The sequence below is a fragment of the Talpa europaea genome, assembly GCF_964194135.1.
Source record: "Talpa europaea genome assembly, chromosome: 2".
Taxonomy (NCBI): Eukaryota; Metazoa; Chordata; class Mammalia; order Eulipotyphla; family Talpidae; genus Talpa; species Talpa europaea.
In genome coordinates, this window is record NC_140068.1 from 65221810 (window position 1) to 65242867 (window position 21058).

The 21058-nt window shown below is 35.3% G+C and overlaps 1 protein-coding gene across 1 annotated transcript in view; it reads right to left on the reverse strand.

Annotated features, from left to right (window-relative positions):
* MEI4 (meiotic double-stranded break formation protein 4) overlaps window positions 1–21058 on the reverse strand; it is a gene marked incomplete at both ends in the record, with an annotated part of 122605 nt that overhangs the window by 34777 nt on the left and 66770 nt on the right. The window contains one exon of the mRNA XM_084258635.1: window positions 11445–11576. Within this exon, the coding sequence (XP_084114761.1) occupies window positions 11445–11576 (132 nt within the window). The remainder of the gene's footprint in view (window positions 1–11444; window positions 11577–21058) is intronic.

The following is a 21058-nucleotide window of genomic DNA, read 5'->3' on the forward strand; positions in this document are numbered from 1 at the left end:
GCATATCTTTAATTTTTCATTAATTCACCAAAATAAACAAGGAACTATTCTCTCCTTTTAGCTCCTAGTAAAAGAAGACTATTCTTACTAAAAATGGCTTCCTGAACACATAGTCTTCCAGTTTCTCAATAAAGAATCTGAGGGCAAAAGAAATTCTAAGCAGGAGGCTGACTGAATTGGTTAGAGTAACATAATTAATCCCCCCTAATTCACATGTGCTTAGCAAACCACAGGATGGGTATCACATGGGTATCAGGATGATATTATAGGTAATAGCTAGATGTGGCAAAGGCCATCGGAATTGTCGTTGGTTAGTATTTCCATCACCATCACCATATCTCATATACTCATTAAAAACCATGCCAAGAATGGCAGGTTCCATGCCTGGGTTAACAGAAAAACTGTGTTTCCAGCCCAAATGCCCAAAAATAGATGGCTGGATCAAGAAGATGTGGTACATATACACCATGGAATATTACTCAGCATTCAAAAAAGAGAAACACATGCAATTTGCAGCAACATGGATGGTGTTGGAAGGGATCATGCTCCGTGAAATAAGCCAGAAAGAAAAAGAAAAATACCAGATGGTCTCACTCATAGCAGGAATCTAGATAACTTAAATTAAGGGACCAGGAAAATAAATAACTATAAGAAAGTGAAAATCAAAATCAACAAAAAACTATGAACCAGAGACACTTTTTGGGGGGTGGGGGGGCAGGAGGGGAGGGATTGGGGTCAGAATGGGGGGGTTGAAATTGGGGAATATAAAAATAAAATTTATTATTTAAAAAAATAAATAAAAATGACATGCTTGTAAAAACAAAAAACAAAAACAAAAAAAAAAAATACAGAAAAACTGTGAAGACAGGTGCCACATCTGCTCTCTAGCAGAGAAGTGAAATGGGGTGTATTATTAGCACCAGTGTGCACCAAGGACAGAGACAATTGACATGGGTGTCTGGGGGGAAATTCTAGTCAAGTAGTGATAACTCTATTATTAGAAGATAAAGGAAAAGGCAAAAAGACAAACATACAAAAACATAGATCCCATGAGAAATAGTGACATAAGAAAAGGAATGACATAATAAATTCGAGAACAGTAAGTCTGAAAATGACTTCCTAAACTAAACAAGCCAAAATTGACAGAGGGAAGACAATTTGACATGTTCAGTGGCATGAAAGGATACATATTGATTATGAAAATCTTAAAGTTAATAAATGATAAAATGACAAGCATATTGAATTATAAAATGTACATAAAGAGTTAAATAAAAATGGACTGGTAAGAAGAGAAAAGAATTGTAACAATACTAAAATTTCAACAGGAAAAGAGAAATCCATATTGAAAATAATAGACTGAAGCAACATAAAAAATTGAATAAATGATAAAGGAAAAATTTAAGTTCAATTGCCAAATATGGTTTAGGGTAAAGAGATGAAAGAATGATATAATGTGAAATATAAACCATAATGACTGATTTTTAAAAGACATAATTTAAAAGTAATGTCTCTCCCCCCAAAGATTATTTAAACAATGTTATTTTATGGGCTCACAGCATGCAATGAAAACTCTCAGAATCTATACAGTTTTAACTTTGAAGTCGAAAAAATTATTCTCAAGGTCATTTAGCAGTGTGAGTATAAAGGAAGTTAATAAAAAGCAGTTATAACAACAGAGTATTAAAATATAAGCTAAAAGTAATTTAGTGTGGTAGCAGTGTAACAGGTAGATTAAAAAATACTGTATTTGTGAAAACTGAACATATAAACAACTGGGTCATCATAAACCAAAGGAAAGGGTTTAGAATTACTAAATAAATAAGTGAAAAGACGATTTTTTCCTAGTTGTAGCCTCATTTTACTCCTTGCAATGATACACTTTCTAAATAAACTAAAAAATGTAGAAAATTATCTCAGATATCAATTTCTAGCAATGTGATGCATGGGAGTGACTACAAAATACTTAAAACTACAGAATGCTTAAAAGCACTGAGTAATCAGCACCCTCCCCCTAGTCATATAGACATATGGACCCAAAATCAATGAAAGGAGAAAAGCTGAATGGTCTGGATAATAATGATCTTCTTTGGGAATCAGAAATAAGAAAACTGAATACAAAAAGATGGTTTGTCTGCCAGTTCTAAGCTTTCCCATCAGGAGATTTTGCCAATGCTTGCGAACCAATATCTTCAGTGTATCTGGCCAGCTGTCTACAAGAAAACAAAAGCCCTCTCTGTACAAGATGGGATTTTAGAACTGAGGCATCCACATAAGTCTGAAGCCACAAAAGGAACCATCAGTAGGTGAAGTAGGAAAGACGAAGCAGAATTCAAAGAGCAAGAGGGTAAAGGGTGTAGCAGTCTTAGACTCCATTTTAATTTTCTAATATTAGCCGTATTACATATATATATATAAATACATGGATTATATCAAGCCCAGATACTATAAATTTCTATAATTGAAACCATTGTCTTTCTTTTCTCAACATGTGGCAGGGATCAGAAGATTGAGTCATGTATGGTCACTATTATAAATATAACAGTAAATGTACTCTGATATATACATTGTATAATTTAAATTTTGTACCTAAAGCATTTACCAAGTTACTTATTTCTGTGGATTTACTTAGTATTTTTTATTTGTCTTATCTTTTTAACAAACCTCTGAAATGATAAACAGAAATTAAGAGAGATGAGAGGTTTAATCAATTTACCGAACAAAGATTACTTTAGATCTTCAGCATGGGGGGAGTTAGTCCAATGCATTCATGCACTGCTTGTAGGTTTGTTACGTTTTTAAGACTTTGAAAGTTGTTTTACTGCAGTCTTTCGATGTGGACAGAGAACTTTTGTTTGCAGGTGTAAGAATAATTAGGAATTCCCAATCTAAATTTTAGTTCATGCTTTGTGATCACGAACTCTACTCTTAAAAAAATTATCAGTATTGTGATTCAAAAAAGCTACCGATAATGATTATGTGAAGAGAAAGTCAAACACAAAAACAGATTCACAAGCCATTCCAATGAGCATCAGTAATGCCACTGCGCTTTGTTTGGGCATCTGCTCTATATACCCCTCGAGAGACTCTCCAAACTGAAATGGTAAAATGGAGTGATCATGATGCAGTGGGTTTGAAGAATACCCATAAACCACATGCTGGATTGGCTGCCACTTGAATTCATTGATTCAACTGCCTGAGGATAAGAGAAATAAAAATACCACCAGATATTTGATTATAAAATTTGACAAGAGATTTTCCAAAATCAGAACACTAGTTAATAACAGAGATAGAACAGAATGCCAGATCTCCTAAGTGGCACTCTTTTACATCCCTTGTATTTTACTGGGCTTTTTACAGCTCTGCCTTCATCAATGATAAAGCAGGAGTAAGTTAAGGATTACTTTTAAAATGTCAGCTCATTTTAAAGAAATAATAATTTTCTTTCATATTTTGAGGTGTATTGTCACAGCATCTTCAGGTAACAGTTTCTGAAATTAGAGCACAGGCCATTGTAATACTCACAAGCATACAATGATATATGGCCTTTACTTATAAACCATCTCAATCTATGCTCTCTGGCACAAATGAGATAGAGATTCAAATGGTTACTTTGAACCACTGGCTCTTTTTTTCTTTTTTAAAGATTTATTTATTTATACAAGCACTGGGTACAGTCAGAAGCTTGGGAGGGTGAGAGAATTCACCAGAGCCGGGAGCAGAACAGACAGACTGATGAAACACACTGCTGAGGGGAGCAGTGGGTGACAGGAGAGGTCTGCGCGCCATGTGGGACCCTCACCCGGCGGCCGGGATCAAACCGGCGCTGCAGAGACTGCAGACAGCTTCGCAACCCAGCACTCAACCACTGTGCCACTGGGGAGGCCCTGAACCACTGGCTCTGTAACAGCTTTCAAAAATATCTCTGTCTGCATCTTTACAGTTTTCTCCTTGCTTGGTTTTTCTCAACAGGTCTTTGGCTTTCGTTGGAAACAAACAAAAAGCGTAATTAAAATTATTTAATGAGAAATTTTTGTAACATAGATTTTGCAAAATAAGGCATATATAACTGACACAAAGACATTTTGCTTTTAGAAAAAATAAAATATTCAGTTATTTATCCATTTCAACTCTCAGCAAAAACTATCCATTGAAATACTGCGAGAGTGTTTTTGTTTTTAAATAGCCACCCACTTCCATAACATTCAAACACAAAACATTCATTTGAATTAAGCAGTGTCTAAAACTTCAACAGGTTTCCCAAGGCTAAGTAATCCTTACATAATCAACATCCCGGATCTCACTACCATAAAAACTTATAATAGTCAATTCTTTGAAACTCAGTGTTGAAGACCAGAAATAAGATGCCTAACAACTCAGATAGTTTCTATTCATCCCTGTCCCCTTCCTTCCTCGCCCCCATCCACTCATGCTCCAAGGAGTTGTCTTTTATAACTTCTGACAGGAGACTGGGTTTCTTTCAGAGTTTTAAACATTCATGCTATTGATGCAAAGTTAAATGACCATGATCCTTGCTGCAGGGACTGGAGAGAAAACAAAAATAAAAATCCCAAGGATTCTTGTCACACTTTTCAGTTAAAAATGGTTCCATTCTCATTACTCTTGCCAGAAAGATAGGTTTCTATTAAAGCTTTTACTGCGCTCAAACACTTGTTCCTTGACTACAGCTTATCTCCCATATCTGGGAGATAAAAGGGGGAGAAATTAGAAAAATATGACATGTAGTTTTTCAAGCTTTGCTCTCTTTCACAATTCACATTGTGTGTGTGTATGTGTGTGTGTGTGTGTGTATATATATATATATATATATACACATATCTAGAGAGAGAGAGAGAGAGAGAGAGAGAGAGAGGATATTTCAGTCTTCAGCGAGTTGCTTCTTTTTTTTTTAAGTTTTAATCAGTGGAGAGACAGACTATAGTGGCTTATATTACCTCATCCAGCACCCTTGCACTTTTAGTATTTAAAATGTTATTCATTTGTAAAGGTAAAAATCTAAAGTCAGCAAAATTTATTTTCTGGCCTCTCAGGACAGATTTCTCAATCCCTGGGAGATGCTTATTGTCGTAAGTCACACAAAGTAATTCTGACATCACCAATAGAACATTCAAAATGTTCCTTCCATAACTGTCTGGTATTTATATTGAAGGGAGGATGAACATCATAAAATTATATGTTTAGCATAAACCAGAAATCTTTATAGTTACTCACACCCCTATATTCTACATAAGATGGGTTAGAGACCATCTGCTGTCAAACATACTACCTGGAAAACTGTAGAGATGGTTCTAGAATTCATTTTGATAACTGCACATTAATGTTAATGCAGTTTTATAGTCTTTGTATCTTGTTGGAAAGTAATAACAGCATCTAATAGCTTTCGACACTAATAGTGTCAAATTTCCTAAATTTAAATACAAATAATGTAGTGAGACCTACAAAAAATTGTATGCAATAGGTACCACTGCTGTAGATATTTTAAGAGGAGGAAATTTGAGACTTGAAAGGATTATATTTATTTTTTGATCCTTAAATATTCGAAAACTTCTTGAAGATAAGAATCCTATAAAAATCATACAAAAATACTGTCGCATCTTTAAAAAGGAACAATTTCTTAATGTCATTACATTCACTACTCAGATTTCTTCAAAACTTCTCATAATTTATTATATTTTCTGACTTGTTCAAAGCAGGATACAAATAAGATCCATATAGAGCAGGAATTGGCAAACCTTTTCTGTAAAGAGTCAGAGTAAATATTTGATGCTTTGCAGAATATGGTCTCTGTTCAGGCTACTCAACTACCACTGTTTTAGTGCAAACACAACCATAGACAAAGCAAAAATGAATGAGCATGGCTATTTCAATAAAACTTTATTTACAAAAGTAGATGGCAGGCCAGATTTGACCCACAAACCACAGTATATTCCATGATATGTAGCAATATGTCTCTTTGGTTTCTTAAAATATAGGATCCTTCTTTCTCTTTATATCCCTGACTTTCAATTATAACACAAATATTAGTTGAAGAAAATGAGGGTTTTTTAAATGCATAATCTGAATTCTGCCATCCTCATGATTAATTTAACATGTTCTTTTTATTTCTGTAAACTGCAATTCATTTTAAAGGCTAAGGGTTTCATTTTTTTTGACAATACAGACTATTACAGAAATCATAAAGCATTTTAACTTTGGCAATGGATATCAAAGCATATACTCTCAGCCAAAATGATTTAGCTTACCCTGATGTAAATATTTTTTAGATTATTAAAAAGAATGTCATAGCTAACTTTCATCTTTGTTGCCAGTTGAGTTCATAGAAGTTTTCCTTAATTAGAAGCAATTTCAAAAAGGCATTTGTAATGTGGAAAATTTGAGGTCAGTAGTGTATTTGTGAGAATTTTAAACCTTGTTTCATCATTACCTAATATTATTTGCATCAAAAAAATGGATAGTGGAGAAAATGCACTAACCTAAAATGAAGCACATTATCAGGAATTTTTCCTGAATTGCTTTTATTTATTTGTTTGAGTTTTTTATTTTATATATTTTTTACATCATTTTTCATTTTTGTGCAATGTATGCATTCTCATCTTGGTTATAGTCCCTATTAAATTCCCACCACCCTTGTTTTGATCCTACTCCCTTTTCCCCCACCTGTAGTATGTCTCTGGTTTATAGTTGCCTGTTGATGTTGATTTTTGCTTTATTATAATTAGTATTTTTCCTGATCCCTTATTTGGGTCCTCTACATTCCTTGTAATCAGGGAGATGCAAATCAAAACCACAATGAGATACCACCTTACACCAGTGAGAATGGCACATATTAAAAAAATGTTGGCGAGGATGTGGAGGAAAAAGGAACTCTCCTGCACTGCTGGTGGGAGTGCAAACTGGTACAACCACTATGGAAAGCTGTGTGGAGGTTCCTCAATCTGCTAAAAATGGAGCTTCCATATGATCCAGCAATTTCACTCCTAGATATCGATCCAAAGGATACAAAAACATTAATTCAAAAGGACACCTGCACCCCTATGTTTATTGCAGCACTATTTACTATAGGTAAACTTTGGAAACAACCCACATGTCCAAAAATAGATGACTGAATCAAGAGGATGTGGTACATATATACAATGGAATATTAGCAATCAAAAAAGATAAACTCATGCCATTTGCAGCAACAAGGATGGAGCTGGATGGGATCATGCTCAGTGAAATTAGCCAGAAAGAAAAAGAAAAATATTGTATGGTCTCACCTAAACAATCCAAAATTAAAAAAAAAAAAAGGAAAGGCCTGTGCTTAGGAACCCTCATATCTATACTTGTGAGCACAGTTTCAGATAACTAATCTCTCTAATAGATTGCCTGCTGACTGAGTCAGGCTGTACATCGTAAATATGGTCAAAATATGCATAATTTCAGAAAGTAATATGGTTCCTCTCTCAATTTAAATAGGTCAGAGGTTTCTTGCTTAGAGCTATGATTATTTTCCTCTTTATCTTTTAAAAACTGCTTATTTTATTGGTACATTTTGCCCTAATATAGAAAATTAGTTTACTTTGGAGAACTGGTTCCAAGTTCAGAATCTCTAGAGTTGCTTAGCTTTTATTTTATTTAGCAAGTTAAATAGACATCTGATGTACACAGCAGTTTTTTTAAGTTTCCTCTCCTAATAGGCTTTCTTACCTATTTTAAAAATCTATGTTCATGTGAAAATTTATTTACATTGTAGACATTAGGTTTCTGAAGTATCAAATGTGAGTGTACATGTAATACTCTAAATTCATATATCACCCCATCCATATCAGCAGTCCAAAAGCATCACTCATTTAATAGCTTGACTACTACACCCCAAAAACATAATGACTAGAGGTATGAACAGTGTCTAAGGAGAAAAACACTTCTATAAAAAGTCATCAAAAACTGATTGGTGGTGGAAATTTTACAGAGCACACACAATGATATAAAAGATATAAATAAAATTAAACAAAAAATCAAGGTTCCATTTTAAATCAATATACTTATCATACACAAGGAGGCATTTTCTTTTATAATCTATTAGAGTTTTAATTCTGAAATATTTTTCCAAATATTTGGCATATTTGTGTTTCTCTCCTTCACAATTTCATTCCTCTTTTATAACTCAGTATTATCCTTTCAAAATCTCTGCCTGTTAATGCATGAAGACCTTATTTATTCATTTTAATGGCTATAGAATGTGCATTTTTAAGGTTTAATTTTTTCTTAAATTACATTAAAAATACTTTTAAAATTTGGGGTAACACTGGTTATAGTGCTATATATGTTTCAGATGTTCAACTTTATACTCTACATCTGTATGAACTAACTACATTGTTGTCACCAGCAAGTCTAGTTTTTATCCAGCACCATACAATTGATACCCTTTACTTCTTTTACCTATCTCCATCATTTACCCTCTGACAAGTACTATTCTGTTATCTAAATCCAAGAATGTCTTTTTTGTTTGTTCCTTTGTTTTGTTTCTGTATCTTCCACATGACAGAAATAATATCATATTTGTCTTTTTCTATCTGATATACTTAGCATAATACTCTCAAGGTCTGTTCATGTTGTCGCAAATGGCAGGTTTTCAGCTATCTTTTTATAGCTGTATAGTATTCTATTGTGTATGTTTGTCATATCTTTTTTATTGACTCATCCATCCAAGGGTAACTAGGTTGTTTTCCATATCTTGGCTACTGAAAATAATGCTGTAGTGAACAGGGGGTAGTGCATAGTTTTTCAAATAAGTGATTTTGTATTCCTCAGATAAACACCCAGTGGTGGTAGAACTGGATCATGTGGTATTGCTTTTGTTAAATTATTTTAGGAAAACCCATACTGTTTTCTACTGTGGCTACACCAATTTACATTCCCAACAAAAGCATTTGAGGGTTTGTTTTTCAGCAAGCCAACACTTACTGTTTTATGCCTTTGATAGATGCCATGCTCACAGGTGAGATGGTATCTTGTGGTTTTGATTATCCTTAAAGGTTGATAAGTGATGATGAACATTTTTTCACGCACCCTTTGGCTATCTGTATGTATTTTTGGGAGAAGTGTCTGTTCAGTTCCTCTGCCCATTTTAAAAAGTCTGATTCTTTGTATTTTGTTAAGTTCTATGAAGTCTTTGTGTATAACACATTGTAAGATATGTGAGTACTATTTTTTCCATTCAGTAGGTTGCCTTTACTGTTTTCATAATATTAGACTGTTTATGTTTGTTAGTATGCAGATGATTATATTTTCTTGGTATTAATACTATAAATCCATATTAACAACTTAAATACACCTTTATAAAGACATTTTCATTCTAAGCTAACTCAGTTCCATTAACCTTCTCTTACCACACTGAGACCTCAGGAGCTTGACAACAAGTTGGGAGGAAGAAAATAAACCTCTGGCACTTCATGGGGATATGGCCAAGGATAAAGAAAAAATTGTCCTGTCTCTTCTTCATGTGGACATCCTGGTATTTGCAATCTGAGTAAATCTTACTGACTGTTCTGAGCAAAACATTCCTGGATAAAGAATTACTTATACTACAGACTCAGAATCTATGAGGCATACCTCCTTGGATATGACAATATTACCTATAAAATACTCTAAGTTTTAAAGTGACATTTAACAGTTTAATGTTCCATTTCTGTGAGATACCCCACAAAAATCTCTCTTGGGAACTTCATCATTTTTTGAGGTCAGAGAGACATGTCTGAAAACTAGGACCTGGGGAACCTTGGAGAGAGTCTCACATCTCTCTCTGCTGCATCTGTGTCCTTTGATTGTCTGTATCTTTAAAATTATTAGCAAAGTTAACATTGAACAAAATTCTCTGTTTCATGAGACTCAGTTTGACAACCCAATCAAGAGCTGGTTTACAAGTGTTGGCAGGTATCTTGCTAGGGCCAACCTTGGAGCCCCACAGAGTCTGTTTATTATCTACTCTCTTCTTTGTTTCTGGATTCTCTGTCAATCTGATTTTCCTTGCCACATCATTAAAACTGTCTTTCTGTTGATTTCAATTTCTTTATAAAGTGGTATCTTTTCTACCTCCCTGTTTGTCCTTCCCTCAAGGCCACTGGTAGCTTCTATTCTACCACCTTAGCTTCACTTCAGCCATGGCCCTGAAAATAAATTAGATTTTACCTAGGAAAGCGGGATTTAGTTTATGAAAAAGGTTTATGTTCTGCTTTATTTTTAATGAGGCTAAAGCTTCTCATTTCTTGATCTTGGGACTCCTACAAACAGCACCATGCATTTTAGCTCTTTACACTTTTTCAATTAGTAAATATACCTGATTGCTTTCTCAAATGGATTGTAGTTCCTCCAGTCCAGTAACAATTATTTAAAAAAAAAATATCTGACAAAGGTATTAAGAGAGCATACCATTTAGTAGTCACTTGTGAAAATGAAAAATTGCTGAGCAGATGATTTATCATGTCAAACACTAATTTCAATTAGATTATATAATTTTAGAATATATCGTCAAATGTAAATAACTTAGTTGTAAGTACTTGGTGACATTCTATTTAAAATTATGTACATGTATTTTCTTATTTTTTTTCCTCTTTGCCAAAAAATATCTATGGAGCCTCCCCTGGTGGTGCAGCAGTTGAGTGCTGGGCTGCGAGGCTGCCCACAGCCTCTGCAGCGCTGGTTCGTTCCCTGGCTGCAGGTGACGGTCCAGCAAAAAAAACAAACAAACAAACAAAAAAAAACTCTGATTTCCTTATTTTTTTTTAAATTCTATCATTGAGTCAGCAAGAATATCAAATGAACTGACAAAGTGACTAAGCCAGTGTCAACACTGAAACATAGGCAGAATTTCTGTTCCTTAGGCAAATTTTCAGCAGTGATACGACAAGATGAAAGAACTTACAGCCCTGGTTTTTTAACCTTAGATACACAATGGAATCACCTGGAGAGCTTTATCAATACCAATAGCTGCATCTTAACCCCAGAGACCTCATTTAACTGGATCAGCATATGGTTTGGCAATGGGATATTTAAGTTAGCCAGAGATTCTCATAAGCAATTAGGAATAGGACTCACAGTGTAGAGGCCATTGTCAATTTAGCATCTTCTCTGGTTCGCTTTCTCTCACTGCTTAGCTTTAGGAACATGCCTGCCTGAAGAGATTTAAGGTCATTCAACCAAGCATGCCTTTGCTGTCACCAATGGCACCTTTGGCACCTATATACAAGTGAGAATGAGGTGGTTTCATTTTGAAACTATTTTTTGAAAGTATCTCTCATTTCAGTAGCCAGCAAAAGTATTCATATACATTAGAAATAAGGTAACAATGAAAATATAAACCTAGCAAGAAGAAAGGGGAAGAAATAGGGAAAGAAAAGCCTATAGCTATATTAACGATAAATGAGCTACAGTTTCAAGTTTATATATACCTGAATGAAGGTGCCCAGATCATCAGCAAAACAATTTACTTCTGATAGAAGCAGAGATATTATGGATTTTCTCAACAAGCTGCAACTTCCCAGAGTTACCAGATTCTGAGAGAGACAATGCTGCATCTGAAACTAAAAACATAAAGATGAGTAGGTTTCGAATAAGTTGGGTCCAACTCTATTTAGTGTACATTTTCTAACACTTTACTAAGCTCCATGCTGTGAGGAGTACAAAAACTGTCAATGCAATTCTGGTTTGGCCTGAAGCAAAACTGTGAATAGGCAAATTACAATAGAGAAATTAAAACAATACAGTTAATAAGATTTTCTTTATTTTGAAATGTATGACTGCAGCCAAGATGAAAGCATTAGCTAAAGTATCAAAAGATAATATAAATGCTTAGATGGCAGACCTCATGCAGGCTGAATACAGGACATGATACCTACCTATAGGTACCTCCTAAATAAAGATTGGATTATGGATGTAGTGTAGATTGGGGAGATCTGTTGGTACTCTATGAGTCCTATCTCTGCTCTGGAGAGGGACAGGTGGGAGCCACTGCTCTATTTTCTCTCTAGTCAAAGAGAGGAACTTAAAGAGTGAAGAAAAACAATGTGGGGGGCCTCCCCTAGTGGCGCAGCAGTTGAGCACTGGGCTGTGAAGCTGCCTGCAGCCTCTGCAGCACCAGTTTGATCCCCGGCCATGGGTGAGGGTCCCACATGGTGTGCAGACCTTTCCTGCCTCGCCTGCTGTTCCCCCTAGCAGTATATTTCATCAGTCTGCCTGTTCTGTTCTCAGCTCTGGCTCTGGTGAATTCTCTCACCCTCCTGCACTTCTGACTGTACCCTGTGCTTGCATAAATAAATAAATAAATAAATCTGGGAAAAAAGAAAAGAAAAACAATGTGGGGCTCTAAGTTTTCATCTAGAGGAAGCAAAACTATTCATCATTTGATAAATTTAAAAAGACCAGGTGAGACAATAAACTATAGCCCATAGTTATTAGGAGAAAAACCATTTGATTGTTAAACACATTAAGGTATATAAAACTCACAGCTGGAATTTCATTAAATCTATCCTTTAATGTAGCTGGAAGAAAGGAGGCATCAGGAATATCACAACACAAAACAGCATTTACTTTGTGATTGTTCTATGTAAGCTTGCAATCATAACAGGGAGATAGTGCTTTCATATATAGCATGTTTAAATGACAATGCCAAATAAATGCCATATGAAACTAGGACATGTTGCCTGAGTCCTTCAGAATTAAAACACATAGGTATTTTTCAAATTGATATTATTAATATATGTTGATTTCAAAAACTAATCAATGATAGGCAGAAAGTGAATGGATCAGTGTTGAAAAATTTCTATTATAAATTTGGACATGCATAATTAACTTCTAACTTCTCTAGATCAACTTAATACTAAAACTACATCAAAGTGTTACCATAGGAAATCATAGGTATTTAACATTTTTATTGCTTAACAATGTAATTGGCTAAGCCTCAGACCTTCTATAACTCTCTAATACCATTTATTAATTTTAAGTTTTTAATGAAGTACCATTATTTTACATCCTTGTTAATTTTTTTGACAGCATAGGTGTGGTCATCATAGTTCTCCCACCACTAAAACAACCATAATCCTCCATCATAGTTCACTGTGCTCGCCCCACCCCATTTCACCTCTCCCCTTCGCCCTACCTTACTGGAGGCCTCAGATCCATGTTTGTACCCGAAAGAAATTGTATTTTTTTTAATTGACATAACATTGGTTTACAACCTTATGATTTAGAGGTACAGAATCTCCCTCTTCAGCTATTGTTACCACACCATACCTACCGCCAGACACCCATGTCTCCCCCACAGCCCATAATGTTCCCCACTTTATATTGTCTTACTTCCCTGAACCCTTCTGATAGCCTCAGATCTGCAGTCAGATTTCTAGGGTTTGTTATTGGTTTGACTTTATCTGATCTTTGTTTTGTTGCTCTATATTTCCACATGTAAGTGACATCATGCAGTATTTGTCTTTCTCCTTCTCAATTATTTGTTTATCCAGTCTTTACTAGATGGACATTGGGTTATTTCTTTTTTTTTGGCTATTAGAAATAGTGATGTTAGGAATATTTAGGTAGAAGTCTTTGGTTAAACATTTTTTCAATTCTTTTGGATATATACACCGACATTTAACTACTAAGAAACAAGATAATTCTATCTTTAACTTTTTGAAAAACTGCCAAACTGTTGTCTAAATTTTTTTCCTATTGGAGGAATGGTCTTCAATATGAGTTAAATATATAATATAAAGCAGAATCATGGGTTAAAATTCAATACAGGTTATTTGAATTCAAAGTTTGAAAGATTTTGTCCTGAAGTTTACAACGTACTTGTAGACATGATTGCTAGTACACTCATGATAATCACTTAGAAGTCATACAAAAGGCACTAAGGGAACAGAAATAGACAAGTGAATCAGGGATTTTTCAAAATATGAAAGCAGATGTCTCACTACATAGACTAAGTGTGGATTCTGGGACAATTCTAGGACATTTCTATACAGAAAATTTGTGAGAACTAAGAGCATTAGAGTGCATTAGTAAAGTATGTCAATTAAAAACTGTAAAGCCACACTAACCTTTATTGCTGTTCTATTATGGTAGGGTTGTTATCCTCAGTAAAAAGAAGTCACAGACATAGAATGTATTGATTTTAAAAAGACCCATTAGCAAGCCTTTAGGATTTCTTTTAGATATAATAGGTCACAGGAGTTTCAGTCTGGATAAATAAATTGCACCTAAAGAGTATGGATTGTAACTGTAGGGCTTCTTCTAATAACATGTCATAGTAGTCCTATCATCACATTTTTAATGAATGATTTGAACAAAATCTTATAAATCAAAATTTTAAACACTGCAGTAATGGGAAAACTAGTGCTGTGATATTAGAGTCAAGAGTCAGATGAACTCTCTGAGTAATTAATCAATCCCAAATAAGTGAAATGTTATAGAGATGTATAAAGTTATATCTATTTAAATTTTCATAAGCTTTTAAAAAATTATACTTATAGATGTTTAAAATATTTTTTATCTGCTAAGCATTTATCCAGACTGGCAGAAAGGACAATTAATATCCATAAGAATCCAAAAGTCCCCCTTAAAAATGACCATTGGCACCTTCATAAAGGTGCTCATATTTCCTAGATGTTTCGTGTAGATTTGGACATGGGACAGACAGTGACTTGTTACTTTCAGATATGATTTATTCAATTCAATATGATGCTACTTGAGAAAATGGAGAGCTCTGGAATCCTATATGACAAGATTTCAAATGGCCATCTGCCTACATGATGAGTGCACTGGCTCATGTATGACCCTCTTCTCAAAGGCAACAAATTAATAAAACAAAATTTCATGTTCTTATCATTGGGTACTGTGTGACATTTGAATGGAAGTCAAAAGTAAATAATAATAAAAAGCATGACATTTTGTGTGTTCAAAAGGATGTTGGGTTTTGTAGAAATGATATGCCTTCTCATTTAATCAAAATAGTTTGAACTCTTGAGTCACTAACATTTGTAGTGTATTGCTAATATCAGATACATTGAATCACACTTCACAAGAGAATAAAAGATAAAAGGAGAACGCTAGCAAGTTGACAACTGAATACTGTGAAATAAATTGGAAAAAAGTTTGAGATCAAAGGCTTGTAATTATCACTGAGCTAGTGAAAGTGGTAGAGATTGGTTATATGGAAGAACTGCCTATGGATAAGCATTAGTATGCTCAACCATTCCATCTATTGCTATGATACTTACTCAAACAGTTCTAGAATGTAGGAAGCCAATGGACTGAAAATGTCCATTGGAACTGCTGTTTTTTTTCTGCCTAAGGATTTAGGCAAAAGAGTTGGGATACTATCCCAACACTTAGGATGATATTTCCCATTTTTAAATGTGAAACAATTGAGGTTCAGAAATGTTAAGGTCACAGGGCCTCCCTGGTGGCACAGCAGTTGAGCCCTGGGCTGTAAAGCTGCCCGCAGCCTCTGCAGTGCCGGTTTGATCCCTGGCCTCTGGCGAGGGTCCACATGGCACACAGACCTCTCCTGCCACCTGCTGCTCCCCTCAGCAGTGTACTTTGGTCCTTCTGCCTGTTCTGCTCCCCGCTCTGGCTCTGGCGAATTCTCTCACCCTCTGGAGCTTCTGACTGTACCCAGTGCTTGTATGTATGTATGTATGTATGTATGTATGTATGTATAAATAAATAAATAAATAAATAAATAAATAAATCTTTAAAAAAAATGTTAAGGTCACAAGATGAATGACAAAGCCTAATGATACATTCAATTCTTTTTACATCTTTTTTTTTTAAAGATTTATTTATTTATGCATACAAGAACTGGGATACAGGCCAGACGTGCAGGGGGTGAGAGGATTCACCAGAGTCAGAGTGGGGAATAGAACAGGCAGACTGACTGAAATACGCTGCTGAGAGGAGCAGTGGGCCAGACAGGAGAGGTCTCTGTGCCATGTGGGTAGCACCCTAGGAGGCCAGGGATCAAACTGGTGCTGTGGAGGCTGTGGATAGCTTCATGGTGCTGTGCCTAACTCTTTGCACCACCAGGGAGGCCCTTCAAATCTTTTTTCTTAACTTGAGGGACTGTTATCTCTGTTGTCAGTAAAATAAAGCATAAGAAATTTAGAGGATAGCATGGTAACAAGTAGCAGAAGATAATACCAATATAAATGTACTATAATAAAAATCTTTTATTTTACATTATATACAGTTCTTAGTGTTTATATACTATTATCACTCATCCTCCCAGCATCTCTATGAGGTAGTATAACCTTAATCAGAATAATAGGAATCCAGGCTTTAGAGAGAATAAATTTTTTTTGGAGTTAGATAAATATATATAAGAATCAAGATTATCTAATGCTGTTAAACATTATATTATCCCAACCTCTCATGAAGACATTAAAAACTCTGAACTGTCTCTGGAACATTCATGGAAAATAATCATCTATTTTCGAGGTTTCCATAAGGATGTTTATTAATTGCAACATTGAATTAAAGAAACATGATTGCTACTGTGTGAATCATCAATTTCTATTAACAGACCAACACAGTATAAGCAAGTTGAACAGCAGGGGAAAATAGATACACAGGAACAGACGATATTCCTCATAAAAATCTGAGTAGATGAGGCACTTACTTTATATTTCTGAAGCAACCGTCTTTATATTTCACCCCTTTTACTATTTTTGCTGTAATTAATATGCATTTATTATATAAAGTGAGAATAGAATGAGTGAAAAAAATTCTCAGCGGATGTTACTTCTGGACTGCTATGAAAAACCATTTTGCCATACATGTTATAAGCATGCCTATAGAACTTTTGAAATAACCAAAATATTCAGCAGTATCAACCCAGATCTTAATATAAGGTTTAAGAGATTTTCATTACCACAAAATCCTCTACTTGGCAGGACTAATCTTTTCCACTGTATAGAAATCATTTACATCTATACCAGATAGTGACAGGGGTTAATATAGAATTTCTCAGAATAGGGCTCTGACAAACTGCATCCCCAAACATTTAAATACTCCTCTGGCTTAGCTTTAGAGAATGCCTTAGTCTGTCACTGACAGTATAAGCAACCAACCCTTTGCCTTATTTCTAGGCTCTTGAGGATGTAAGACTAGATGAAACAATACACTTTAATACATTGCTGAATTCTTAAAGAAAGGGAGATCATCAGGGGCTAAATTTATTTATTCATTTATTTTTTGTGGGACCCTCGCCGGAGGCCAGGGAACAAACAGGCACTGCAGAGGTTGCTGGCAGCCTCACAGCCCAGCACTCAACCGCTGCACCACCAGGGAGGCCCAGGGGCTAAATTTAAAAGAGAAATAGAAATGAGATTAAATCAGACAATGAACTCTTAGGCATGGGTAGGGCTGGGACTACCTTCTTGGGAAACAGTACTAAAGGCACACAATTACCCACTAAGCCTAAACCCTTCCAAAGTGGGGAAGGGCCTAATAAACTATAGGTTAAGGCTAAAAGATTAAAGTCCTTAAGAAAGATAGACTTGGCAACATCTATCTACCAGCAAAAGAAACTTTCAAATTAGTTAATAATACCAGTAGTAGGATTAGTAATAGTCACTTTTCAAATGTGCAAAGTCATGCATGTTTATGTTGGGTCTGCATTTCAAATTTTATCCTAATGAATATTCTGGAGATGTAGAATTGTGAACATTAACTCGATTTTAGAGTTGAAGTGATGTTGATATTTTTGTTTAAAACCTCAGAAATTAATTTAAGAAATCAATTAAATTGATGTAATGTAGTTAATAATACTGTGATGCTCATTTTTTACCTTATGAAAAAATGCAAAGATTCCTAGTTTGAAAAATTTCCTAATGCTTACCTGATATGATCTAAAGGAAAATTAGACATAAAATTTCCCAGGAACATTGCTTTCAAACATTAGTTTCAAATGAAAACTTAGGGCAATATATACATATAGGTATCAAAATAGAATGAAATTCTAAAAACAAAAATGTACTGTGAATTTTCCAGACTAATAGAAGGCAGCAATCAAATTTAAAAAAATGAAAGGAAAACCCAGTTCCAATTTAATAACATTTTGAAAAAACCTTGTTCTGTTGGCGGCAATGTCTCAGTTTACAGTTTGATGAGCATCCTCTGACACACTGGCAATTGATCTCTGCAATTCTTGAGCAGTGCAATTCAAATAAGCATCAAAACAAGGACAGTGAACAATATGAGCTAAGAATGATAGAAACAGCTGCATGAATGATAGAACTAGAATGTTGCACTTAAAAACATGGTAAGTTGTAAGGTGTATGAGATCTATGGCCCGTTACCTGACACCTGGATGCTAAAAGTCACCGCCTACAATTTTTGGTCCTATTTGGGAGAGGAAAAAAAAGGGTAAAAAATAAAATCCTTTTTGAAAGGTCAAAAAATTTTGAAAGTAATAGAGAAATAAGAGCAGGTTTTAGAATATCTAAAGGCTAAGCTATCATTGCTTTGTTTATGGCACGTGGCAAACTTCCTTCGAGAAACTACAAGATGTCTGGAGAATGAAGAGAGCACAAAGTCCCACACTAACTAGATTGGCCATCAGGGTCAATCAGAACTCAGGTCAGCAGAAGTACAGATAGAAAGTTAGCCCCAAAGAGGAGGTTGTATCAACAGCAAAGATCACCCTGAAAATAAGAAATGAGTTCTAGGATCCTAAGTTCAAGGATGGTCCTTGACAGGCAAAAAACTTTGCCATTTCTCTCCTCACAGAGGCCTACATCTTTCAAAAGGATGGAGGACACTGTCAAGGAGAGGTTCTGTCAACTTTCTGCTCCTCAGGCACTTCTCTGTATCTAGCCCATGAATGTGAAACATACTGCCTTATTGTCTATGGATTTTTTTTCCTAGTACTTGAATTATGCCAAGGGTAATATATGTATAATAAGAATGGAATTGAGCTACAGATGAAATACTGGTAAACAAGAAAATTTAAGAAAGTAAAAATATGTACATACACACAGTGCCATCCAGGAATGAATACAGGACCACAACTCCACTCAACAGTATGATAGGATTACAGATATAACATTGAGCAAAGCAAATCAAGACACTAAATATTTTCAGTATAATTTAATGTACAAGAAGTTCAAAAACAGAAAAAAAAAACTGTTCTTTCGAAAGATACAATTAAGTGATATAGCTATATTTAAAAGAATTTATGCAGAAAAATATGTAGAGAGGAAGAGGGGTACTGGCTACATTATTTCCTGACCTGAGAGTAATGGTTATGTAGATATGTTTTCTAGCCATTTGTTAAAATGTAAATATATGTAGATGGAAAACAAAGTAATTTTCTGTAAATAACTTATACTTTGCAGTGAAGAGGTCTGAATATTAATAATGCAATCACTATTCCTTTGCAAATGCAAAAGGAAATGACGATGTTGAGCGTAGGATTGTGGGTCAGTATAATTGGTAAAGTATTCAGGCATTCAGCATGCTCAATGATGAGTTTTCTTGTGAGGAGATACTATGTGCTGTTTTCACGGGGAAATTAAAGTTAGGAATTCTATCCAGGAGTAAAATCAACCAGGAACCCTACAGGAAAGATATATACAGGAGTGAGGAACAGATAAAAATAGAGGCTAGGGGGACATTCTTTCTGAGAAGTGTAACAAAGTTTGCCCACAGTGTGAATCTAGAATATTGGCAGTGATTGTGTTATTTTACCCAGATACTCTATCACCCCTTCCCCATGGCACAGAGAAAAGTCAGGACTGGTAACTTATAGTTGGATCCAAGTCCAACTATTTTCAAGTGTTCATTTACCTTTTAATTAGCATTCCCTGGATATGGTCCTTTGTCCTCTGCAGACGAGAAACAAAAAAAAATAGTGATTATAGGAAGAAGAAGTGGTGTTGTCTTCCCTGAACTATCAATAATTTATTTTATGTGTACCAGAGGCAGCAAAGGCAGCCTCTGGGGTTGGGGGGGGGCACAGTTTGCAATGGTAACCATCAGAGAATGTCTGGGAGGCTGTCAGGAGAGTGGCATGGTAATGTGTAGAGATGATTTCCTCTGACTCCTGGGCTTTATTTGATTTTGTTTCTCCTCATCCGGGTCTTCACTTTTCTTTGGTCTATGGTTTGATTTCTATTGAGTTGAGGCAGATTTATTGTCCACCAGAGGCCAAAACTAATTTCCAAATGTGCCCTCACTATATACAGAACTGACTCAGAGCCCTTTAGGGCATTTTCATAACACCTTTTATGTCACTTCTGCTGAACACTTGAAGTATGGAGCTAATATTTTATGACCAAGACATTTTTATTAACAAAAAAAGGTTACTGCTTCTCTTCTTATTGACACTTTAGACTAAGCAGTTCTCTCTTTTTTTATCTATAAAAGCTTCCTTTGTTTTGCCCTTAATTTTCATTGGTCTAGTGTAACAATTAATCCCTTATTCCTTTTTCATTCCTAAAATTTCTATAAGCATTCTTGCTCACTTTATCTAGGTAGTGTCTTGTGTTGGTCTCAGCCTATATTAGTGATGTTAGGGCTAGAAATGCCTGGGGCACTCACCTAAGCTCAGCTACTTGGGCAGAGTCCCCATAGATATTCCCTTCACTGCAGCAGGGTCCTGGGTGCATTACTGTAATTACTGAGATGTACCTCAATAACAACCATCAGGGAACTTTGACTAAACAAGGTTTATTACTTACATGGTAAGACATGTAGGAGGCTTGCCCAAGATAATGAGGCAGGGCAGGGAAAGGGGTTAGGGCAAAGGAGAAGAGGGAGAGAGACTGTCAGCTAGTCTACCAACCTGGGGTTCTGCTTTCATTGGGTTGAATGTGGAGGCCTAGGGTTTTGTGGATTCATTCTATGTTGGTGAATTAAAAACGTAAGAGCAAGAATTAAAGCCCAAGATAAGAAATAATGGATAACTCAAATGATCAGTTATCTTGGGTTACCAGGGCTCCATAAACGGATAACTTCATGGGTGGAATAGTCTGTCTCTTTATCTAGCTGACAATGGGTTTATTCTAGCTGT